A 27,905-nucleotide genomic window follows, 5' to 3' on the forward strand; every position below is an offset into this window, starting at 1 on the left:
CTGTATTTCAGGAGTTTTTAACAAATTTACTTATAATTTTTTCGACTTTTATATATTGATTAATGAGTTCTGACAATCTACAGGTGTTAAACTTCGTTTTTGAACCGTTTCAGAGCTTCGCTTTTATGGATGTTGTCATTCTTGTTTTTTAATGTCTATTTTTGGGGCGTCCAAATAATTACTGTTTGGAGGGAACAGGGGACATAACTCCATCTTTCACACAATTAAAATGAGAGTGCGATCTAAATTTATGATCCTAGTATGTTACTGCAATTTTCAAACTTAATCTTATCAATATAAATAAAGTTTTTAATTGAAATTAAAAGGGTTCAGAAGCTGCGGGTAAGCCTCAGTGAAACAGCCACTCTCCTGGTTAAAATCTTTATTTTGCACACCTGCGGAATTTGAGGCTTGTGTGCGGCTGTCGATCCCTTGAAATTACTATTCTTAGCCCAACATAAGAAAACGATATATTCTTTGATAACAGCTGATTAGATAAACAATACTTCCTTTTAATGAAAAAATATGTATTTTTGCAAAAATCATGTTTTAAAATTTTTTAAAAAGTTATACAGCTTAAAAAATAAAAATAAATAATTTTTATTTTACACCTTTTTTTATTTTGCTGCCTTAATAAGGATATATTTGATATATTTGAATCGGCTTAATGCAATTTTTTATCTTTTTTTTATGATTATTCAATACATATGAAAAAGTAACATTTAAAAATCTCGCCACAAGAAGATTTAACAAACAAAACATTGATTTTGAATACGATTTGATTTTTAAGTTTTAGAAAATCTGTAGAAATATTCAAAGTTAGGTGTTTGTTTGCATTTTGAAAAAATAATTTTGCCCTGTTCTATTTGATTAGAACTTTTTAAACAAACTTCATTTTATAAAAGATTAATATTTTTTAATGTTTTTTAAAACATATTACTTTAGATTGGTTAAAAGTTTATTTTTCTATGTGATTTAGGGGTTGCAATTTTTTTGCAAATTACGTTTTTTGGCTTTTCATTCAAATAAGTTGCACAATTCTGATTTTTACTGTATAAATTTATTAAATGACGTCAGAAAAACATATTATAATCCTTACATTTACTTTTTTTTCTAACAATCTGTTTTTTAGGAGACTTTTTATATCGCTGACAAAAATGGCATTATTCTGCAAAAATATATTTTTTTTTGCAAATATAAAGATATGAAAGTATTTAATAGATGATTAACTTTAATTTTTGTTTTAGCAAAATGGATTATTGTTTCTTATAAGATGAAAATAAGGTATCGCGAATATTTGTTGCAATTTTAATGCGATTTTATTGCAAAAAGGAGGACATAGGATTTTAGTTTTAACAGATTATGATTCTGGACCCAAAATTACATAGGACTGAAGTTTTCCTTTGTTGATTGCTGAAAGTAAAAGTTTCTTGCTCTAGAATCGCTATGTGAAATAGGTAATTGAGGAACACTAGATTTTTCAGTATGGCTGACAACCGGTTTTAATCCAATGGATATTTATCAGTTTTGAAGCCATTCTACAAAACTAATATATTAAATTTTCGATATCTTACATAAGGTTAGTTTAAAATAGAGTCGATTCCTATAGTTATTTATATTATGATATGACTGTATAAATACTGTCTGGGCTAATCTGCTACTACAGTTCTGTCATAGCTAGTACTGTCACAGAGAAACTTTACATTTGTTTTTAATGGAAAGGGAAACGTCATCCAAAGAAAAAAACTTTTTCTCAAATTTTCAAATTGACTAGCATTTGGCATGGACAAATAGATATTTATAGCATCGTATTATAGACAGCTTTCTGCGGATATTAAAAATAAAATGATTAAAACCAACTTTATGAATTTTATTTTAAAATTCGTGGAAAATTGTATATAATGCATATTATACATGATTTTTAAGTACGGCTCAGAACCGCTATAAATCCAGCGGATTATCCCTGGTTCGAAATAAAATTTCCATATTTGAATATCAATAAATATCCATTTTCCCTATCACATCTATCTTTCTATTAATTTATAAGCTTTTCTATCCATCTATTAATATATAAGCTTTTCTATCTATCTATTAATATATAAGCATTTCTATCTATCTATTAATATATAAGCATTTCTATCTATCTATTAATATATGAGCATTTCTATCTATCTATTAATATATAAGCATTTCTATCTATCTATTAATATATAAGTATTTCTATCTATTTATTAATTTATAAGCATTTATATATATCTATTAATTCATAGCATTTCTATCTATCTATTAATATAAAAGCATTTCTATCTATCTATTAATATAAGCATTTCTATCTATTTATTAATTCATAGCATTTCTATCTATCTATTAATATAAAAGCATTTCTATCTATCTATTAATATAAGCATTTCTATCTATCTATTAATTTATAAGCTTTTCTATTCATCTATTAATATATGAGCATTTCTATCTATCTATTAATATATAAGCATTTCTATCTATCTATTAATATATAAGCATTTCTATCTATCTATTAATATATAAGCATTTCTATCTATCTATTAATATATAAGTATTTCTATCTATCTTTTAATATATAAGTATTTCTATCTATCTATTAATATATATAAGCATTTCTATCTATCTATTAATATATAAGTATTTCTATCTATCTATTAATATATAAGCATTTCTATCTATCTATTAATATATAAGTATTTCTATCTATCTATTAATATATATAAGCATTTCTATCTATCTATTAATATATAAGTATTTCTATCTATCTATTAATATATAAGCATTTCTATCTATCTATTAATATATAAGTATTTCTATCTATCTATTAATATATAAGCATTTCTATCTATCTATTAATATATAAGTATTTCTATCTATCTATTAATTTATAAGCATTTCTATCTATCTATTAATATATAAGTATTTCTATCTATTTATTAATTTATAAGTATTTCTATCTATCTATTAATATATAAGCATTTCTATCTATCTATTAATATATAAGTATTTCTATCTATTTATTAATTTATAAGCATTTATATATATCTATTAATTCATAGCATTTCTATCTATCTATTAATATAAAAGCATTTCTATCTATCTATTAATATAAGCATTTCTATCTATCTATCAATTTATAAGCTTTTCTATTCATCTATTAATATATGAGCATTTCTATCTATCTATTAATATATAAGTATTTCTATCTATTTATTAATTTATCATCATTTCTATGGTAGAAGGACCAAGGAACTTTGTATTATAGATATCAGTCAAAATATTTACTACATAACTATCTATCTATCCACCAATCTATATATATATATATATATCTATTTTTTAAAACAGGTTTTTAACTATATGTAGGAAAGACCTATTTTGATCTTTTTTTATCTAAAAGCTAGGGGTAAAGCCACCGTCAATGAAAAAAAATGTTTTTATCTTCATTTTTTATGTGATGAATTTGATTATTTTTTTATTGTCGGTGATTGCAAAAGGAAGTTTGTCATTATTTCTGTCTCAATTTTATGTTATTAAAAGCGTAGCTTTTCTTCATTTAGGGTAGGGTAGGTCCGCCCGTCCGTGAATATTATTTTTATTATTAAATTATTTTAGAAACTCAATCGATATCAAAATTTGCATGAAGATTCCATTACAATTTAGAAAGCGTTGCAACACTTAAATTAATACTAATAAGTAATATATATAATTGATTTTTTAAAAGACTTTTTTAAAATTATAAGCATCACTTCTAAACATTACCCGTCCGTCTATCTGTTTTTTTTTTGTTTATTGACATTCTTAATTTATTTTTAAATATGTACTTCACTATTTCTAGATGGTTAATTCTTGTACTAGGTCTAGCAAGCACCCCCTTGAGGCCTCTAGGGACATTTTTAGTATTATTTTTAAACTTAAATTTTGGTTTAGGGGGGGGGGGGGGGAATGGATATATTTTACTATGGGTGATTTATCTAGAAGAAAATAGAGGCATTCTCCCCCAAAATAGTTACAAACCTTCTCAAGTCCTAAGAGAAGCAACACTGTAAAGGAGAACCATATCGGTTCAGCGGTTAGCTAGATACCTCTCTACTAACGTCCTGTTACTTTTTTATGACAATATTTTTTTTCTCCTTTTGCATATTAAGCTGTAAAATCTTTATAATATCTGTACTTTTTAATCTATCTATCTTATATTACCATCTGAGTTTTATTCATTTTTTGCATCCTCAAGTTTTTTTCTTTTTGAAAGAATACTTTGTTAAATATTAATAGATAAATGAATAGAATTAATATGAAAATGGTAAATATATAAGAAGTTTCTATTATAAAGAAATAGAAAAATACCACATTTAATGTTGTTATTATAGAGCAAAAATAGTGCGCCTACTTAATAGCCAAAAACTTTACTGACAAATAGCAAAAAAAGGTATATTTTGTCCATTTTTAACATACATATATCAACTTTATATAGTATACAAAGGCTCTGAATTCGAATAGGCAAAATTTGGGCTGATAATAGATTAAAACCATCCCAATGTTTAAACCAAAAATAAACAAGCCTAAATCCATACTTGGACCTATTTCAAGCTTTCCTCAAAGTAAGAACTCAATCGGTTCAGTAATTACCAAAATCTTAAGCTTTAGAGAGAAAAAACTTACTAATCTATATAACAGAATATGTTGTTTTGGAACCAAAGATTAAAAATAAGTGTATGCATGTCCTTCTGTCTGTTTGTATTGTTGTCTCTCTCACTCTATCTCCCTCTTTATCTCTATGTGTATATATATTTATACATCTATTGGACGCAACCATATATGATTTAGCAGTATTGTATGGGAACTATAAAAGGAAACCAACTGTAATTTGATTCTAAATGCATCTTACAGTTAGATACTAGTATGTATTATTGTGTTTTGGGTCCGGTTATTGTAAGATACTTGGATGTAATATTTTTTTTGGGTAATAATGAGATAATTGAATCAAATATTGTGTTTTGGGTGGGATTATTATTATATACTTGAATGAAATATTGTATTTTGGTTAAGCTTAGAGTTAGATTCATAAATGGATAATTGTATTATGGGTAAACTTATGGTAAGATAATTGGATGAATCGTACAGTTTTTAGTAAGTTTATTGTTGAGTTTTGGATGCAATACACATCACTGAAATTATAATTTTATTAAATTGTCAGATATAAAGACAGCCTGTTACTTTAATTAATTCTTTAAATCTTGGGGTTTAGCTGCTAGTTTTATATTTAAGTAATCATAAAACAAGAAAGAAAGTTTAAATAAAACTTAATTTATCTTTAGATATTCAAAATTATTCGATATCCAACAAAAATAAAATGGATTTCTTAACAGAACATACTTACCAAAAACATTTCTAGCTTTTAAGAAAATTTCTATTTCCTATATAATTGATTTTTTTTATATACAATACATGTATTTTTATTTCTGTTATGATTCCTAAGACAATAATGGCCAGTAAAAGGATAGCAATGTAACGGGCTATCAAAAGCTGTTATACTAAGATATCAAACACTATTGACTCAGAATACATAAATAAAGGAAGGGAGGGGACATTGGGCTATTTATTATACTAGTCCCTAAAGTTTTATATTAACGTTTTCTTATTAGTTGAGTTAACAATTTTAAAGACTTTTCTCGTATTCATTCGAATCCGGTGGATAGGAACCGGTTCTCATCCATACGAAAAAACTATGTCTAGCATCGTATTATATCCAGTTTTCTACGAATATAGAAATGTACAATCATAAGATTAAAACTAGTTTTTTTAGCCGGTGCCTTCGGCACCACGGGGCTAAAAAAACTAGTTTTAATCTTATAATTGTACATTCTATATCCGCGGAAAGCCGTTTATAATACGATACGAGAAATAACTATTATTGATTGGTTAGTATATTAAGTTAAGTGTCCATACGTTTCAACTACTAATTGTAATCTACAGAAGGAGTAATTTAGTGTGTCATCATTGGGGATGTACATCACGTTATTTGCAATTTTCTTATCCCTTTAGATCACTGGCATAAATAGGTAAAGCTCGTTCCCAAGGTCTACAAGTTACAGTGGTGTTACAGCACATTATCAGGCGTAAATCTACTGTCATTCTATGATAGTGTAGAATAAAAGAACCCGCTGTAAGCTAGTTAAGGGATCTAAAGGGACAAGAACATGGCCGATAAATTGATGTACATCCCCAATGATGATACACAAAATTGCCTCTTCTGTAGATGACAATTATTGGTTGAAACATGGACACTTAACTGAATGAACCAACCAATCAAAAATCATAATAAAATCCCCAAAATTGTTAAGGCAACAAAAAGAAAACAGTATTATAAAACTTTGGGGACTAATGCAATAAACAGCTCAGTATGAGAAATCAATCAGGGATGACTTGTATTCACACAAAATAAATAATAGACTGGTCCAAAAATTGTTTTATTGTCCCAGAAAAAAAAGAGGATTTAATACAGGCAAGCAAATTTAAGTCATAATATCTATATAAAGATGCGCAACAAATTAGACGGACGGACAAACGAACATTAACAATAACAGAGTAACGATGTGTTCTTTTAGACTCTGAATAAAAGACGTATTTTTTTTCATTGAATGATTTACTTCGACTTACTTACTATTTAAGACTTGATTATGATATTAATATCCCTAATTATCAAAGGAATCAATATTTCTAATATCAAGTGAATGGGATAAAAAATCATGTGAAATATGTTTTCTTAAAGCTAAAAATCTATAATTTTTAAAATGGAATCATGGTATTTAAAAAAAATACTACAAAAATTTTAACGTTATACAGTTAATACAAAAAAAATTACCCACCCTATTCTGACTATATTGACACAAAAAGATAAAAACATAGAATTTTATTTCTTTAGTTGTTCAATAATATAGAATCACAGTAGAATTACAGTTTATGCTAGCTTAATATTCTACTGTTATTGAATGATTAAATGACTTTGGAACCGACCAAATAAATGTAGTTTATGAGGTGGAAGTTTGGGATTTGATTGAACATAATATTATTTATACCAGGGATCTAAAGGGATAAGACAATGGCCAATAAATTGATATATATCCCCAAAGATGAAACAAAAAATCACCCTTCTGTAGATTAAAATTAGAGGTTGAAACGTTTAAACAATCAACTTAATAAACCAACCTATCAAAATTCATAAAAATTTCTCAAATTTGTTAAGCCAGTGAATAAGAAAACGTTATGATAAAATTTTAGGGACTAGTCTAAGAAACTTTTATTATAACGTTTTCTTATTCGTTGGCTGAACAACTTTGGGGACTTCAGTAAATTGTAGTTGATTGATTCATTAAGTTGAATGAACAAATGTGTCAACAACTAATCTTTATTTACAAAAGGGGTAACTTTGTGTATCATCATTGGGGATGTACATTAATTTATCGACCATCGTCTTATCCCTTTAGATCCCGGCTATTTATCTATCAGTTTTCTCTCTGTTTTTAAAAGCGAAGCTTTTCTATAATTAGGGTCGGTCCGTCCGTACGTTCGTCTGAGATAGATAGCTTTTATTTGTTAATTTAGGCATGTTAGAATTGTCCTTTAGATTTCAAATTTTGCATGATGATTCCTGTAGTAGTTAGGTACGATTTAGAAACCGTAGCAACTCTATAATCATTACCAGAATATCCGCGCGTACGTCCATGTTGATTTTTTACTTTTTTTAACAACAAATTTTTATGTGATCAAATTATCCGTTTGATCTGATTTTTGGTATATTGATTCCTGGGACAACAAAGAACAATAGTATAAGCGAATCAACTCTATAATCAAGTCCTAAAAATGTAAGTATGTCCATAAACATTATCCTGTATCAAGCAGTTTTCCAACAAATTTACTTAAATTTTGCTTCGACTCTTTCGATACTTTTATATTCTGATTATTCAGTTCAGACACTATACAAGTGTTAATGTTCGTTTGTCCCACCGTTTCAGTGCTTCGCTTTTATGGATGTTGTCATCCTTGTTTTTTTCAATCTCCCTCTTTATCGATCCATCCATGTTCACATATTTATTTTTCTACCCTATAACGCATAAGATACAGTTGTATAATAAAATCTGTTTCAAATCTTTCATCAAAATTTGTTAAATTATTACTAGCTGTTGATGGGTGAGTTTGATAATTTTATGAGCAAGAGTTCTATACAAATAATTTTTTAGTTTCACACGATTGTCATTGCAAATTTAGACGTTTTACCATTATTTTTCATAGTATTACATAGCAAGCATTAATTTAAACTTATTAAGCATTGAAAATGGATTTGCGGAAAGTGTCGTGTGACGTAATAAAAATACGTCTAACAAGGATGACAACATCCATAAGTAGCGAAGCAGAAAAAATATGTATAAGAATTTAAAGATTAGTTGTCAAAAGCATGTATATTAGGAAAAAAATCACGAAACCTTTTTAACATTTGTTTTTAATTTCTTGATATTTATATTTCAGTACTATGACTAACAGACTGTCAGTCAAAGTAAATTGATGCTCAAAACAACGGGAAATTTAATTTTGATATCTTTACCTACAAAAATTTTAAAAATCGGACCATAAACACCAAAGATGTGAGGAAAAATGTGAAAAATATGAAAATAGCCAAAAACCTGCAAAAAGGCAGTCTGACCGCCATTGATGTTTTCTTAAAACGACAGGAAATTAAATTTTGATATCTATAACTGAAAAACTTTGGAAATCGGACCATAAACACCAAAGGTATGGAGAAAAATGTGGAAAATACAAAAATAGCCTAAAACCTGCTTAAAGGCAGTCGGACCGTCATAATTGTTTTATTGAAAAGACAGGAAACTTAATTTTGATACTATAACTGAAAAAAATTTTGGAAATCTGACCATAAACACCAAAGATATGGACAAAAATGTGAAAAATACAAAAATAGCCTAAAACCTGCTAAAAAGCGGTCCAACCGCCATTGATGTTTTATAGTTAATTGTGCTCCTTAATAATGGGAATGTTGTCAAAAAAATACAGCCTTTTATCTTTTATAGTAGCCGAGAAAATCACGTTTCCCCCAAACTAAGACATACGGACATACAGACAGACGGACATTGCAAGTTATAGAGTAGCTTCGCTACTAAAAAGAAGGATGAGAGGAAAAGTGAGAAGGAGTACCCTAAAATAGAAATGGATAAAAGATTCATTTTTATGACTTCACACATGACACTTTATGCATATCCTTGGAAAAATAAAAGACAAAAGTAAGTAATCACAAAGGGAGGAGTAGGTTGCGCTAAAAATCCGTAAAGATGTGAGTTTTAAGGCATAAATATAGTAGTAGAACGATAATATTCACTAAATATGTGTATTTCTTATTGAAAATAACTATGAACAGATTTTTTTAAAGTTAACACAAATTTTTTTCGTTCTATTACTGTTTTAACTTAAAACTCACAACCTTTACGGATTTTTAGCGCAACCTACTCCTCCCTTTATTTAGGAAATTTGCGACGGTCAAATGCTTTGTTAAATTCAAAGTAACATTAATTTTATAACAAGGATGACAACATCCATGAGTAGCAAAGCTAAAAAAAAATGAATGGATATTGGGGAAAATTTACTGTAAAGCAGTGTCATACAATAAACATTAAACATGATAAAATAGGTAAAACAGGAAACCTTTAAAATCACGCAACCTTTAAAATAACGATGAGCATATTCAATCCCTGATAATTTTAGCCGTCAATCCTGAATAGGAATCGAGAAAATCAAGAAAACCTAAAAATGTAGGAATAGATCTAGCACCCCAATTAATAGACAAATCCTATCAAAACTTTTTGGAAATAGGTAGAATCTAAAATTAATTAATCCCTATAAATTTCAGCCCTTTATCTTGAAAAGGAATTGAGAAAATCACGAAAACTTGAAAATCTAGGAATCGATCTAGCACCCCAAATAGCAGACAGATGGACAAAACAATGTATAGATTAGATTGGCATATGTCATAGCAATCTTTACTAAAAATTTCAGCTGTCTATCTTTTATTTGAGCCGAGAAAATCACGTTTCCCCCATTGTGTTACGGACTGACTGACGGAATAAGTGAATTATAGAGTAGCTTAGCTACTAAAAAAGATTGTGTAATTTATGTAAATAACATTATTTACATATACAATTATTTCGGTGCTTTTACAAAATTCAAAATTTCTAAATACCAAAATAACCTCCTCAAAGAAAAAATATCCTGCAGGGGATTCTAACTCTGCAGGGCCCTATCAGTTTACTTTTCCTGTGGGACCATTTCAACCTTTACTTAACTTAACCTAACATAACATAAACCCTCAATAACGTTTTCATGTTGATATCTGCGTTATGATGAATACCGCCGAACAGTAGATTGTTCAACTGTAAATCTACTGTAAAACAATTGAATGAAACAACTATAGGAATAGCCTACACACAGAGAAAAATCTAAATATAGAACAAACATAAAATTAGAATTCTCATTCTCCACCATTTTTGTATTATTTCTCTTGCTTTATATAATACTAGCGGCTTCGCCCCTAACCTTTAGGGGCTTTGTCTCAAGAGGTAATTAAAAAATTAAGTACCTCTGGAGATGCCACCACTGATTTCAAATATTTTTTTAAAAATTTGGAGGGGGGGTTTTGTTGGGTGTTGGGGATGTCTCGTCTCTCTCTCTCTCTCTCTCTCTCTGTGTGTGTGTGTGTGTTATAATATTTGATTAAAGTTGATTTATGTTGTGCTATTAATTTAACACTGAACATTCGGGTTCTATAAATATGTGTACCATAGTATGGCATTAGTATTACTACATTATCTTATCTTACTCCTTACAGACGTGATCATTTAGAGAATCCAGAGCCTCATCCGGCTTAATGGGATGCAATACTCTTCCTGCTAAGGATATTAGTTTAAGGAACCCTTTAATTACAAAACCTTTGTCTGAGAAGTCCTAACTATGTATGGTAATGCGTTGCGCCAGTTTATTTGCCAAGGCATGCTCCCTACTCTATCATTTTAAGTCGCACACTTGACGTCTCTAGTTCATACGCGGTGTCAGACCGAGCTTCAAACCTATCTATACCTCCGCGACGATGAGCGAGTGCGCTACGTGTTGAGCCATGGTTACGGGTTTCCAGCACTAGCTAGTCTACTAGGGTGATGATATGCTAAAATAACTGATCTTTATGGAAACCACTATACCTAAAATAGGTTCTGTATATATTTGTTACTTTAGTATGACAATAAGCTAGTCAGCTAATGTACTGTTACTATACGACTTTAAAAACCCGCCTTTTCTATTGCACATTTAAGGTTATTGAATGCAGTGCTCAATAACAACAATAAGTATAAAATATTTTTTAGTAACTTAGATTCTCTGTAAATATGGTTTGGTTGTACGTCCAACAGACTGTACAAACTTTTATCAGCTGAATATTAAAATATTTAAGCTTTAATTATATACTGAAGTTACATATTAAATATGTAATTCACGGCCACTTTTCAGAATTAACACAATATCAAGAACAATTCGGCCGCATACAGATTTGGCCTATTTATAAAGTAGGTACGATACAGATAATTAAACTAAAGCTTAAATCCGTTTTGAAATGTAATTTTAAACTTACAGGTGAAAGTGTCTATAAATCTTAGTAAAAAGACAGCAAAGTAGCAAGCCAGCTCATTCTAATTTCTTATTATGATATGAAATAGCTACAAAAATGTTTTTTGTCTATAATTAATGTCTGTACGTTCATACATCCGTAAGTAACAGTTAGTTCTTTTAATTAATTAATCAAGTTAGAATTATCCTATCAATTCCAAACTTTATATGATTAAACCTGAAACAATAAGGTACGATTTGGAAAGTGTTGCAACTCTATTGTAGTTACCATAAAGTCCGTACATTCATTTAAAACACGCCCCTAGCCTCTAGGTTTTATCAAATAAATTTTCGTATGTTAGATTTAAAAGAAAAATTTAAATTTTTTTTGGGGGGTAATTTTTTTTTTACGTCATAATCAGAGTCAGACACAGACAGGGGGGGAATTCAACCCCACTATTTTAATTTTAGTTTTAAAAAGAAAAAAAAATTGGGGGGGTATTTTTCATTTTTGTGGGGGGTTGGAGGTGTCCCACCCCCCAAGAAAATAGTTATAAACCTTTCCAGGATCTACCCTGAAGCTACCCTGTAAAGGAGAACCCGATCGGTTCAGCGGTTAGCGAGATCCTTCGCTACAAACAAACAGACAGAATTCTATTTTATGGATGTTGTCATCCTTTTTAATATTGGAAGGAAAAACAATGAATAACTGGCGATTTCTAAACAGGTAAGATATCATAGTTTGACAATAGAATTACAACCTTATTTAACCTGAGAATGTGATGTTATATTACTGTAATATAAAGATTGTGGGAACAGCTAAAAATGAATCCTTTTGTTTTAGACTCAGGGGAAATAAAATTAAATACAAACAAATAATAATTGAATTATTCAGATTTTATTATAAAATCATAGATGGACAGACAGACGGACAGACAAATAGAAAGACATGAAAATAGAGTTTTAAAAAGACAGATAGATTACCCGATTACTTAATAAATGAATAGGTAATGTGATAGATATATAGACATTGGTGGATGGACAGCTTATCATAACTCATTTGATTAGGATAGATCTATATGTATATAGATAGTTAGACAGATTTGATAGATAGACAGTAGGATAGAAAGATAGACAGAAAGAAAAAATTTAGAAAATTTGATATACTATTATTGGTTGGCCATTAAACTTTTATCATACGATAGACAGACAATAAAATAGATTGATAGACATTTATAGCCTATAGGTAATCAGATAATACATAGACATATATCGATAAACAGAATATTATAGATAGTAATACTTTTATAAAAGAAATTAATTTCAAATAATTAATAGATGCTTTCACTTAAACGTATTTTTGAACCATCGAACCCACACTAGCAGCTTCGCCCATAGCCTCTAGCCTCAAGAATAAAGTATATATCCAGGATACTTAACTTTCGCAATTCGGAACTTAAAGGAAAAAATTGATGGCGGTATATTTTTTTGGGAGGGGAATTAGAGTGTTCCAACTCCCCCCCCCCCCCCCTCTTACTCAATTTGGGAATTTGGATTAGGATCTAAGTTTTTCTTTGAATTATCTAAATATACTATAGAAGTATATAGCACAACGGAAGAGACATAAATTTTCTCTCCCGTTGTTCTAACCATGTTGAGTTGAGAATATTAAACCCTCTACCTTACATATTGTCCAATAATGGATGTATCATTACTTGGATCATACACCAGATTTTCATGTTCTGTAATAAAGTGAACTTTGAAGCGGGCCTAAATAAAGAAAGTCCCCACCCCCCTTCGTTTGCTCCATTCGCTTTCCTCCTACTGGATAAACGGCCCGACCATTAAATGCGAGGGGATATTACAACCAAAATTGACGACAATTTTTCTGCTGTCATAACATCCACGTATATTCATTATCCATATGTCCAATACATATTTATATTCTGACCAGTCTAGACACAGTGCAAACAATTATCTATCTATCCATCTGTTTGTATGTCTATCTATCTTACTATTCATCTGTCCATCCATCTATCTTTCTATCATTCTATTCATCCATGTTGGGGGGGGGGGGGGGATGCACACCATTTCAACTACTTTAATGCATATTTAAATATGTCTAGATTAAATAATACAATTTTATATAATTAAAAGAATGACAACATCTAGAAGTAGCGAAGCCCATAAAATAAAACAATTTACTATCAATGGAAATTTAAAGTTAGTTTTAAATTAGATGATAAGTTGTCATTGGATAACAGAACATCTAGATTAAATAGCAGCCAGAAAATCACATTATTCTATAACGTTTTAAGCTTTGGCACATCATTATAAATTTGATGTTGCTTGGTTATGGGAATCTTCTAACGAAAAAAAATCAGCTGCCTATCTTAAATATCAGTCCAGAAAATTCCATTTGCCCCATTGCGTTACAAACATTCAGAATGACAGACAAATCAAATATTTATAAAATTACATAACTGTTACGTCAAAATTAAATTTTTCATGATATAGAGTAATGCAAAATTAATAGGAATTTTGAACAAAAAATTAACTAATTTTATTATGATATTACAGTACGACTTAAAGTACAACACCCCTCTCCTCTCATCTAAGAATAATAAACTTTTATCCTGTCCACGGCTGCTATGTCAGGCATGGGACTTGAATAGTAAGAGTTTGGGAAAAGCCTTCGCCCGTAAGCATGCGTAAATTCATTTCCATGCACAGTTAGGAATTCCTGACAATGGTCGTGCAATCAAAGGGTTGGTTGTCTGGTGGAATTTACTTAATATAATATCCTATAGTGAGCGTTTAAGTATCGCATCCCATTTCAAGCAGATGGGATCTCTAGACAATGTCTTGAAATCGAAGAAAAAAAGGTGTGGTTATGTAAATATAAATTTAAATTAAAGCTTTTATGGCTCAGGTTTTTTTAATATAAAGTTATTCAAATAATATTATTTTTGTCAGCATTTACTATTAAGTTAAGGCATTCAGGACTGACATGTAGATATGCTGCTAGTTTTAAAAAACCAAGCAAAACAAACCGTTCCATAGAACTTTTCCTACAAACATAAATGTTTGTAGATACTGTTTTAAATTTCAATAGAATTTATTTACTTTTACTGAAATTTTTTCTTGAAAATTTTTAGTGTCTTAGGAATCATGAATAAGTTAAAATCAACAAGCGAAATAAATCTTTAATAATCTTTTTGGGGGCAGATTTGGTCGTTAATTCTTCTATTTGCTGAACCCCAACGACAGCTGAAAAGTTTCGTGATTTTTTTCGTATTTATTTCGTTGTTGGTAAAAGATGCTCAGGAGTTCTTTTTTTTCGCGCTGTTTTTAAAGACATTACATTATTATAACAGCAAAAAGGATTGAGTCCAGGCTGTAATTATTAAGTTATAGCATCGTATTAAGCAGCCATAGGAAACACTATGTAGAATACTTACAATAAGGAATATAGAAACACCCGGCAAACAACCAACACTTTAATTAAAAACTTTGTTCATCAATTCCTTTAATTTAATTAGCTTTACTTTTATGAAATCCACATTTTTTTTAATGTGACTTAGTTGACACAAATAATATCACTAACTCATATTATACTTTTTTTAAAGTATAAAAAATAAGTTTTTTTGTCTGTAAAAACTTTTGATTATGGAAATTTTTCGCAAAAAAAAATTTAATGAGGGTCAGTTTCCTTTAGTTTTGACAGAAGAATCCTTTTAATAAAGTAACAGGATGTATGTTTGTTTGTTTGTCTGTCTGTACCGAAGGAATTTGCTAACCGCTGAACCGATCGGGTTCTTCTTAACAAGGTAGCTTCTCATAGGTTTCGGGAAGGATTATAACTATTTTGTGGCAAGGTACCACCACCCTCTCAAGAGAAATCACAAAAAAAATTAATAGAAAAAAAAATATTCGTAGACTTGAACGCAACATAGATAGGTATAGATCATAGAGGGTGAGGACAAGGATCTAAAAATATATATTTGTCCCCCAAAGTTATAAACGCGTTCCCCTACCTAAGTTTACCTAATAATTTTAGTCTGCATAAGGGGTTATTGCAGAGAGGGGGCAGTGGTCTGTTTATTACACTAGTCCCCAAAGGTTCATATTAAGGTTTTGCTTATTCGTTGTCTTATCCCTGTATCCCTTTTTTTGCAAAAATGTAATTTGAACAACTCATTTATCTTGGCTTAGCTCAAGAATATTTTACTCAACGGTTGGACAAACTATATATGTACCCCAAATCATAATTCTGTCCCCAAACTCGTGCCAATATAAAGTTAAGAGATGACCTTTAGAATTGTGTCAAAGTTTTATTTGAAATTTATTAATTAACATTTTTTGATATTGTGGCAATTTTGTTTTTTTACTATTAGGGAGATACATCAATTCATCGTCTTTCAGCGATCTTAAGGGATAAGACAATGGCCGATTGATGTACATCCCAAATGATGATATACAAAATTATCCCTTCTGTAAATTGAAATTAGTGATCAGACGTTTGAACACTCAACTTAATGAGGCCACAAATCAAAGTTGTTAAGCCAACGAGTAGGGAAATGTTATCATAAAACTTTGGGGACTAGTGTAATAAACACGTGCCCTCGGTATCTCGGGGCCTAAAAAAAAGCTGGTTTTGATCTTATAATTGTAAAGTTTATATCCGCGGAAAGCTGTCTATAATAAGATGCGAGAAATAAAACGACCAAGCTAATATTGCTTTTGTAAGCGTTGGTCTTTTGTAGAGTTGGTCTTTTGTAGCAACGCCACAAGAGATGCCATTGATTATGAGTATTTTTTACTTGAAATATATTTCTGTATGATAATGTAGACTTTTTCCTTTTAAATTGGGTTAAGAAAGATTTCTAACTGAATACTTTTATTTTACTTTAATTTTCCAACTTTTTCTATAAAAAATCTTGATTTGTACTTAAATTAAACTTTACTATTGTTGTTCAATTAATTCTGCAACCCTTTCTTCCCCCTTTTCCCTTCAATGTAAATAAATCTTCAAGATTAAGTTTTGTTGTTTAAAGCTTGTTTATTTAGTAGTAGGTACGCCCCTAGAGGCCGACAGGTTGCAACCTCCCCCCCCCCCCTATTTTCAATTTTAGTCTAAAAAAAAGAAAAAATATATTTCTTGAGGGTTTCCTTTTGTATACTTGCGATTTCTCCTGCTCTAATGAGGGTGATGGTACTCTTCCACAATAATGTATAAACCTTCCTAGGACCTATGAGAAGCTACATTGTAAAGGAGAATGGTATCGGTTCAGCGGTTAGCGAGAATCTTCGGTAAAAACAGACGAATATCCTGTTACTTTTATATAAGGATAAAGCTGTAAATCATATCTCAAATCGTATCATAAATATAACTTTTTTTATAACGATTTACGTCTTTTCCTTAGAATTAATTATTTTTTTGTTAAAAATATAAATTAAAGATTTTCATCAATTTTAATGAGATAGAGAATATTAAGAAATAAATATAATTATAAAAGAAGAGACAAACAAACAGACACCCAAATAGATAGACTAACAAACAGACAACTGACAACAGATAGACTAATATACAGACATCAAGATGGACAAATATACAGACAACTAAAATCAAAATAGATAGACAAACAGACAAATAGAATGACAAACAAACTTAACTAACCTTTTGTGCTTTTCTTTTATCAGCTCTCTGGTTTTGGTGATAGATTCTAAAAAAAGAATATAAATAGATAGATAGATAGATAGATAGATAGATAGATAGATAAATAGATAGATAGATAGATAGATAGATAGATAGATAGACAAATAGATAGATAGATAGATAGATAGATAGATAGATAGATAGATAGATAGATAGATAGATAGATAGATAGATAGATAGATAGATAGATAGATAGATAGATAGATAGATAGATAGATAGATAGATAGTTAGATAGATAGATAGATAGATAGATAGATAGATAGATAGATAGATAGATAGATAGTTAGATAGATAGATTTAAAGATAGATAGATATATTGATAGAAGATAGATAATTTACCTGGAAAAGTTGGACTCATTGACAGGAACGGGTAGGGCAATGACAAGCAAACCAGACAGGGAGCAGATAGATAGATAGACTGAAATATATTTACCTGGAAAAGTTGGACACAATGACAGGAACAGGCAGAGCAATGACAAGCACACCAGACAGGGAGCAGATAGATAAATAGATAGATAGACAGAAATATATTTACCTGGAAAAGTTGGACACAATGACAGGAACAGGTAGGGCAATGACAAGCACACCGGACAGGGAGCAGATACTTCCAATTATTTTGCCAATCATGGTCTTGGGAACCATGTCTCCATACCTGAAATAGATGGATATTTTGTTAGATTATTGGATAGATTAATAGATTTGAAGATAATTGTTAGATGTTTAAATTGATTTCTAATTATCTAATTGTTAAATACATTGATAGATAAATTGATTGGTAGATAAATAGATTGTCCTGTTGATTGATTGTTGGATTAATTTATATATAATTTGTTAGATTATTTGATAGATTAATAGAATAAGGTTAATTGTTTAAAATATTGATAGATTAAATGATAGACGCTTAAATTTTTAACCGTTACGATTAAAAAAAGCGTCGAATATTTATTATTATTGAGGATATTATTCATAAATGTTTTCATCTATTGTCTTATCTTTTTGTATTACTGGTTTCATTTAATTTTTACAAGATTCTAAATTAATCAGGAAGCAAAAGTTAAAATATAATGATCGATAAATTTGTATATAAAACCAATGATGATAAACAAAATTATCCCTTCGATTGAAGTAATTGATTGAAGAGTTTTGACACTCTGAAACCAACCAATCAAAGTTCAACAATAGTACTCTACGTTTATGAGTAAAAAAGTATGAGAGTGTGATTATAAATCTTTGGGTACCAGGGTTATTTACAATCAAATGTGCCCTCCCTCCCTGAAATGAATACAATAAGCTGACAATGTGAAAGCTAAGAGTTAGATTTTAAAGACCCATAATTACATAAATATAACAGCAGGGTTGAAGGTTAGCTTGGGTTAATATGCTATTGTTTTATTCTGGCCTGAAAAAAACTAGACCGAAAATGGTCATAGAAGCGTAAATGTATTTTATATGACTTATCATAGCTAGAGAGAGAGAGAGAGTGAGAGAGAGAGAGAAAGGGAGGAGAGATTGAGAAAGAGAGAGAGAGAAAGGGGAGGGGGAGAGAGAAATGTAAAGTAACAGGATGTCTATGCTTGTGTCATTGTCTGTTATCTGTACTAAAGAATCTCACTAGAGAGAGAGAGAGAGAGAGAGAGAGAGGAAGAGAGAGAGAGATATATAAGAGAGAAGAGACAGAGAGAGAGAGAGAGAGACAGAGAGAGAGACAGAGAGAGACAGACAGAGAGACAGACAGAGAGAGACAGACAGAGAGAGACAGAGATTTTATATTGATTTAGTTTAATAGCTTCGACTATAAGGGCAACCTAGTAATATATACTCTGATACTGCAAACAACATTTCTATTGAAATGAGTCAGTTAATGAGGGAAGGGGATAGTTATATAGATGCTACACTTCCACAAACTATAGAAACCTGATAAATTTAATAGAATTCTGGGTTGCAGAATTTTTTTTTTGAATTATGGTGTCAGCAAAATAAATATGTATGAAATTTAGCAAACAGAGGTACTTTCATTTAAATTTGTTAAAAACGAAGCCATTCCGTCCATAGCAGTTAGATATGATCGTTTAATTAGCTATGTTAGAACTATCCTATCAATTTCAAACTTTAAAGATATAATTTACTAAGCTTGGCTTAAATAATTATCATAGCATCTTTTTTTTGTAATGATGGTTCCAAAGAAGATTAAGCACTATATTTTAGTGAGCGAAGCATCTCCATAATCAAGTCTCAAAATGGAAGTATGACCTTATTTTATTCATGAACGAAATTTTATCAACATAGTAGGGGAAGGAGTTATACTGTATATCCCAATCCAGTGGACCCTATGCCGACTTTCAATTAGATCCTTAATATCAGCCAATAACGTCAAAAATATTTATACAGCCAAATCTCTACAAAAGAGCAGAAAGCAATTAGCTAGCAGACGAAAAGGGTCTCCAACACTGGATCCAGGTATTCGTCTGGGTTATACATCTATACATGATAAATTACTATGGGTTTGATTATGTTCTTCAGTTTGTGCTTTCCTACTACTGAATGTTGTCCTCCTTGTTATTGTGTTTATTTTTTAACATTTAAAGACATTAACTATCAATTAATCTTTAAGGTGTTTAGACAATTTAACACATTTTTGCAGTTAGACAGCTTTCCGCAGATAGATAAATGATAAATTTTAAGATTAATTATTATTTCTTACTTTATTGGCCCTAAAGGGCAGAAGGCATGGTCCAATAAAACTGGTATTGATTTAAAGATTTTTATTTTATTATTCGGGAAAAAAATTTTCTGATACGGTATGGAACATGATTTTTCAGTATGGCCTATAACTGGTTCTTTCTTATCCAGCTGATATTATGCGGTTTCGAAGCAATACTTGAAATATCATTATGACTGTCAACAAAGAATAGTGAAACTGCACAACCGCATAAAATCTATTAATTAAGAAATACAGAATAACCAGTCTTCTTAAATTTTTTTAAAGGGGGGAGTTTGAAAGATTGTATATTATGTTTTTTAGTAGCGAAGCTACTCTATAATTTGAAATGTCCGTCTGTCCGTCTTAGTTTGGGGAAAACGTAAATTTCTCGGCTCCTATAAGAGATAAAAGGCTGAAATTTTTTGACAACATTCCTATTATTAAGGAGCACAATTAAATATAAAACATCAATGGCGGTCGGACCGCTTTTTAGCAGGTTTTAGGCTATTTTTGTATTTTTCACATTTTTCTCCATATCTTTGGTGTTTATGGTCCGATTTCCAAAATTTTTTCAGTTAAAGATATCAAAATTGAACTTCCTGCTGATTTAAGAAAATAACTATGACGGGCAGACTGTCTTTAAGCAGGTTTTAGGCTATTTTTGTATTTTTCACATTTTCTTCCATACCTTTGGTGTTTATGGTCCAATTTCCAAATTTTTTTCAGTTAGAGATATCAAAATTGAATTTCCTGTCGATTTAAGAAAACAAATATGACAGTCAGACTGTCTTTAAGCAGGTTTTAGGCTATTTTTGAAATTTTCACATTTTATTCCATACCTTTGGTGTTTATGGTCCGATTTCCAAAATTTTTTTCAGTTAAAGATATCAAAATTGAATTTTCTATCGTTTAAAGAAAACAACTATGACGGTCAGAATTGGTTTTTTTTCAGGTTTTTGGCTATTTTTATATTTTTTACATTTTTCCTCATATCTTTGGTGTTTCTGGTCCGTTTTTTTTAAATATTTGTAGTTAGACATATCAAAATTAAATTTCCCGTTGTTTTGAGCATCCACTATGTAATTTATTTAACCATCAGTCAGTTTATCATAGTACTGAAATATAAATATTAAGAAATTAAAAACAAATGTTGAAAAGGTTTTGTGATTTTTTCCTAATATACATGCTTTTGACAACTAATATATAAATTCTTATTTAATTGTTTTTGCTTCGCTACTTATGGATGTTGTCATCCTTGTTTTCTTTTTTATTATCCTCTCTCTTCCATCTACTGTTATCGTTGTCATAAAATCGCAATTTTTTACCTAAGAAAAGAAAAAATAAGAGAGAAAGAGAAAAAAAGTGAGAAAAGACAAAGAAATAGAATAGGGGGGGAAAATATATATAAATAGAGATAGAAAATGTAGATGAATAGATAGATATATAGATAGATAATAATAAAAAGATAGATATTTATACATAGCGAAAAAAGATAGGAAGATATATAGAACTATGTAGGTAGAAAATTTGAAAACGCACACATATTATTTTGTTTAAATTAATCATAAATAATACCCAAAGAATTTCTGTCCGTAGGGTTCGATACTTAAATAGAATTCCAGTTTTTAACAATGTAAACTAGCAGAGAGAAAGGGGACAATGGGTTGTTTATTGCACTAGTACCCAAAGTTTTATAATAACGTTTTCTTCGTTGGCTTAACATTTTAGTGGCTTTAGTAGATTTTGATTGATTAACTCATTAAGAATTGTTCAAACGTTTCAACCTTTACTTTAATTGCATTACAAAACATGATTAATAGTAGAAAACATGAAAAATAGTATTACAGTTTATTGTTATATTTCATCAAAAAACTATTCAGTAATTTAGAAGCTTTTAATAGTGCCTCTATAAAATCACGCCATACTGGTCTACCATTGGTCAATTAAAATGTATACTGGCCTGCCATTGGTAATTTAGCCTTTGCATTGGCCTAACATTGGTCATTTGTATTGTATGACGTATTTTTTATACGTACTACATAGAGATATTTATGAAATTATTGCATTTGTATTTTTTTAAGGATCAGGCCCTAACATTTGACTGTCAAAATTATCTTTGTTCAACTATTTGTTAAATATTTTACAAATTTCCAATTTTTAAACAATGGAGTCCACAAATTACCCCACCCCCAAAAAGCGATAACATTTCAGCTACGACAACTTTTAATTAAAGCAATATGGTCGACAAAATATCCCTTGAAATTGCATATCGACATAATGTCAACATTAAAGTAATATATATAGAGTGATAAATAGCTATGAAACCATTTTCTTTTTTCAAAGACCTATGATGTTGCAGAAGGTTGTTTATCGATAAAAATTTTGCTTTCTCACTTAGCTGCTAGAAAGCTCATAAGCTGTCATTGGAATAAGATTTGAAGGAACTTTACTAATTAATCAAAACCACCGTATATTTTGGTACTAGAGTTGGCTCGATATAATTATCTCCCTATTGGCTAGTTTTCTATATGCATATCTATTTCTCAATAAATCTATTCTCCTCACCCGGCATTACTATCTAAAAAAAGTAAATATTTAATAATTTAAATGATTTTTAAAAGATTTTTTTAAATTATATTTTTTTCTTTACATTACCATCACCAAAGGGTTAATGATGATGATTACAATTTTAGTTTAATATTTGAACACACAAAATGTCGCCACAATCGAATTCTTTTAAAACATAGTTTTCTTAAATTTATCATATTATAAATTTAAATTTTCTTTTTTATGATTAGAAATTAAATACATCAATATAAGGTAAATAGCAACATGAAATGAAAAAAATGAATTTATTTTTAATAAAGTAAAATAATGGGTCTTATCATTCTGGGCAATGAGAGTTTATTATGGATTATTGGAGCACTATGAGTTTTAATCATATATTCCTTGGAAAACTTGAGCTCGTTTATAGACATTTATTTCCTATATAGATCTGACATGGATCTTGAAGCAATAAAGCAGGCCGTTTTGTACATGTTAAAAATTGGAAGATTTCATTAAATAAAAGTAATCGCAAATATACTTAGTAAATAAGGATTTGGGAGACCTTTATTATTAATTAAAGTCATGTTACCTAATGTACAAGAGTTAAAACAATTAAATCAAAAGATTTTAGTGTAAAACTATTTGTAAATAAGAGTATAAGAATAAGATATTGTTATCAACGACAAAAAATAAATGTTTTGCCTAATTTTTGTAAAAATTTAGAGCATATTTATCATTTAAAATCAATGCTATCTTTTCAAAAGTGTTTCCATTAATTTGATTGTGTTTTGTAAGCAAAACCTGTTTTTTATTATTTGTACTGTGTAATTTTTTTTGAATATTTAATTCAAAGATAGCAATTTTTTAAAAAAATAACCTAAGATGAATGTCGGAATTTTCTTATTAAACATAATAATGTATATATAATTAGAATAGTAAGACCTTGAAAATAAGCAAAAAATTATTATATGATAATTATCAGTAAATCTAAAAGAATTTAAACGTAATTATTAAAAAGCTAGCTTCAAAAAATAATAATACATTTTTTATTCAAATACTATAGTACATTCTAACAAGGATGATGATATCAAGTTTAGCAACATTTAACAAATATGTCTTTCAAAAATCAGTTGATTTATTGCATTAAATATTGAAAATGTATATAGCAATTTACAGATTTTTATTATTTTCAGGAATTTAAAATAATTACATTCATTTTGTAACTGTAAAAGCAGAGTATAGCATGTATAGTGTCATAAATGAGCTACAATTTGAAATAATTTACATATATTTATTGGGATGTAATATCCTTTTATAAAAGGCAAATACAGATTGATTTTAATTACAAGTTCATTGAAAAAAATACCGAACTTTCTGATGGATAGACAAAGTGAATTATAGAGTAGCTTCGCTATGAAATATGACATATACACAGACATGCGCTCTGGTTCAGTTCACATTGCTATGGACAGTTAAACTATTTAGGAAAGTTGTAAGGAAGAAAGTTATCTATCTAGTACTAAGATAAAGATTTAAAAGCCTCCTAAAAAAAGAAATATATTTTTAAAAACAAATTAAATCTATAGTGATGTTAACTTGAACTTTAATATTGTTATTATAAAAAATGGAAATAATCTCTACTTTCCGAAATAATTGTACTCAAGACAGCTTGTAATGAAATTACTATCCAGATTTTTACGATTTTATAATTTTTTGACAACGCCAAAATTGGTTTTTTTTACTTTATTAATTTTAAGATATATGCATTATCTATAAAGGACAAACACAAATACATAATAAATTTTATAGTTAGGGTATTGTTTCTAAAAATGAAAAACCCTGTATAAAACTCAGCCATTTTAGAGTCTAAGCTGTCAAATTTCTTGAGCAATGGGATTGTGTTGGTAGGTCTTTGCGATAGTTCTATATAGTCATGTACCCTTGCTCCCTCTATTCTCTAACTTTATTAATTATAAGATAAAAAACTTTTTTTAGCCCCGAGATGCCGATGGCACGGGCTATGATTGTACATTTTTATATTCGCAGAGAACGATGCTAGACATAATTTTTCGGTATGGCTGAAAACTAGTTCTAATCCATCGGATATTGATCGGTATCGAAGCGATATAGGAAAAAACTATACCTATACCCTGACCTAATCCTATAATAAAAAAAATAATATATATAAGGAAAGTCAGCACTATTTTTTGGGGTTACAAAAACAAGAATGACTTTCGGAAAAGTAAACATGGCTGAATTATTAATTACATCAAGTCTTTCTCAAGGTACCTTTCTTAAACTTCTGTAATCAAGTTAATATTGCTTGATTCACTTCTACAAGAGATGCGAATGATAATGAGTATTTTTTACTTAAAATATTTTTTAAATTTTTAAAATTAAATTTTTCCTTTTAAATTGGGTTGAGAAATATGCTTAATCTTAACTGAATGATTCTTAAGTTAGAATACAAAGACAACACCTTATTATATAGAGTAGCTTCGCTACTAATAATTTTTATTCTTATTTATATGTTCATAAATAAATATTTTTGCTTACAGCGATAATCTCAGATTTAGCTGTTTCTTAGGTTTTAAGTCACATTAGTGTGACAGTACCCCAGTCTACATATGCGTGCTGGAATTCTGAGGTTTAAACAACTATAGGAATTATAATAGTCTTAATCAGGGAACTTTGGGGATAAGAAAACGGACGATAAATTGTTGTATGATACATCCCCAATGATGATAAACAAATTCATTTCTCTATAAATCAAGTTATTGGTTAAAAAGTTTGGAAATTGTTAGATTGAACCAACAAATCAAGATCTTTGAGTCTACAAATGAAAGAAAAATTTTGAGTACCGATATGATTTAATAGACAATGCCCCTTTCTTCCCTGGTCTTATGATGTAACTGCAGCCTTTATTTGTTTTATAGGCTTTTTTTGTTAGATTTAGTTTTTGATAATTACTAACACTTGTTATTTATTTGTCTACTTGTATGTCTATCCATCTATCCATCTATCTATGATCTTTAGTTCTATAATTATTTAAATATCCATAAATATTTTTTATATAAATGTATCTATCTATTTATCTTTCTATATATTTATCTATCCATCTATCTATCTACATATCTAACTATTTATCTATCTATCTACCTTTCTTTGTATCTATCTAATATACAAACATATTCTAAAAATTTAAATATTTAAAACAGAATTTAGCCTAATTAGTAATGAATTACAAATTGCATATTTCTTTGAGCAAAGCTCCTCTTAAATTATTTATTTTATGGTATGCTTTACTGTTCTTAAAACAACATAATGTAACAGGATGTCCGAAGGAACTCGCAGATTGGTGAACTGATATGGTTCTCCTTTACAATAAAACTATATATAGGTCCGGGAAGGATTTAAAACTAAAATTTTAATTGAATGTGTATGGTTAATCTAAGCCCCCTCCCCCCCCCCCTGAGCCTCTAGGGACGTAGCCGCTAGTATGAATTTAAAGATTCATGTTTTTTTTATACTTAAGGTTCAAACTGGTAAAAATTCATTTAAGGTTAGCAATTTTAACAATTTTGACAGAAACATAGATAGATAGATATGTAGATACAGGGGTAGATTTTCTAACAATAAATTCTACAAAAAATCACGAAACCTTTTCCGAAAGTGTTTCATTTAACTGAAGAGGGGTGGGTTCGAAGGGGAGGAAAAGGGGAAGGGGGTTGTCAGGAAATTTTCCATTACAATTGTTTGTCAGAATATCATTCCCTTGTCCCTGCGTAGATAGAAAAATTAGATAAATAAGTAGTTTTTCATCAATCATACAGCTTCGTTATTTATATAGGTTGATAGACATAGTTAGATTGACAGATAAAAAGATAGATAGAAAGATAAAAATAGATAAATAATGTTTATCGTATTCATTCGAATCCGGTGGATAGGAACCGGTTCTCATCCATACGAAAAAACTATGTCTAGCATCGTATTATATCCAGCTTTCTACGAATATAAAAATGTACAATCATAAGATTAATTGTACATTCTATATCCGCGGAAAGCCGTTTATAATACGATGCGAGAAATAACTATTTTATTCTTGCCTATCTGTATTTATCAACCAAACAGCTCTTTTATACATATAGGTTGTTAGATATGTAGATGTATGGAAATAAATAGCTATGGATATGGATTTTTAAAAATGGATAGATAGATAGTCATATAGCTTCATTATTTACATAGGTTGATAGACATAGTTAGATTGACAGATAAAAAGATAGATAGATAGATAAAAAATAGATAAATAGTGTTTTTATTCTTGCCTATCTGTATTTAATAACCAAACAGCTCTTTTATACATATAGGTTGTTAGATAGATGCATGGAAATAGATAGATATATGTAAATGGATAAGTAGATAGATAGATAGTCATATAGCTCCTTTATATATATAGGTAGATGAATACATAATAAGATTAACTGATAAAAAGATAGGTAGATAAAAAATAGATAGATAAATAATGGTTTTATTCTTCGCTCTCTGTATCTATCAATCAATCATATAGCTCATTTATATGTTTATACAATACAGACTATACTAAAAAAAATTACAAAATAAATGACAAATTTTATTCCACATAAGGGTAGCAATATCAAGCTAGAAACTTTAACCTATCAGTAAATTATGATTTAGTATTAAAATAGTCCTTTAAAAAAGATCTAATCTCTTAGAATTGATAAAACAAAAGGTCTTATTGTGTTGTACCTGAACCAGAACCAGAACCTGGACAACCACTAAAAGACAGATAACCTACAAGGTCTTATTGATTTATATCTGAACCTGGATAACCTCTAGAGGATAGGTACACCACAAGGTCTTATTATAGTGAACCTGAACCTGGATAACCTCTAGAGGACAGGTACACCACAAGGTCTTATTATAGTGTACCTAAACCTGGATAACCTCTAGAGGACAGGTACACCACAAGGTCTTATCATGGTGTACCTGAACCTGGATAACCTCTAGAGGACAGGTACACCACAAGGTCTTATTATAGTGTACCTAAACCTGGATAACCTCTAGAGGACAGGTACACCACAAGGTCTTATCATGGTGTACCTGAACCTGGATAACCTCTAGAGGACAGGTACACCACAAGGTCTTATTATAGTGTACCTGAACCTGGATAACCTCTAGAGGACAGGTACACCACAAGGTCTTATCATGGTGTACCTGAACCTGGATAACCTCTAGAG

General features: G+C 29.6%; 2 protein-coding genes across 2 annotated transcripts in view; one reads left to right on the plus strand and one right to left on the minus strand.

Moving 5' to 3' along the window:
* Positions 1-27,905, minus strand: part of Shal (Potassium voltage-gated channel protein Shal) — a 159,420-nt gene that overhangs the window by 15,065 nt on the left and 116,450 nt on the right. Inside the window, exons 12-13 of the mRNA XM_080147307.1 lie at positions 17,935-18,051; positions 17,360-17,405 (exon numbers count right to left, since the gene is read on the minus strand). Of these exons, the coding sequence (XP_080003433.1) occupies positions 17,360-17,405; positions 17,935-18,051 (163 nt within the window). The remainder of the gene's footprint in view (positions 1-17,359; positions 17,406-17,934; positions 18,052-27,905) is intronic.
* Positions 24,962-27,905, plus strand: part of LOC145305624 (L-lactate oxidase-like) — a 142,266-nt gene continuing 139,322 nt past the window's right edge. The window contains exon 1 of the mRNA XM_080147308.1: positions 24,962-24,988. The gene's annotated coding sequence lies outside the window, so the exon portion shown is untranslated. The remainder of the gene's footprint in view (positions 24,989-27,905) is intronic.

Source organism: Acartia tonsa, chromosome 14, assembly GCF_053477335.1.
Source record: "Acartia tonsa isolate MP-2025a chromosome 14, ASM5347733v1, whole genome shotgun sequence".
NCBI classification, from domain to species: Eukaryota; Metazoa; Arthropoda; class Copepoda; order Calanoida; family Acartiidae; genus Acartia; species Acartia tonsa.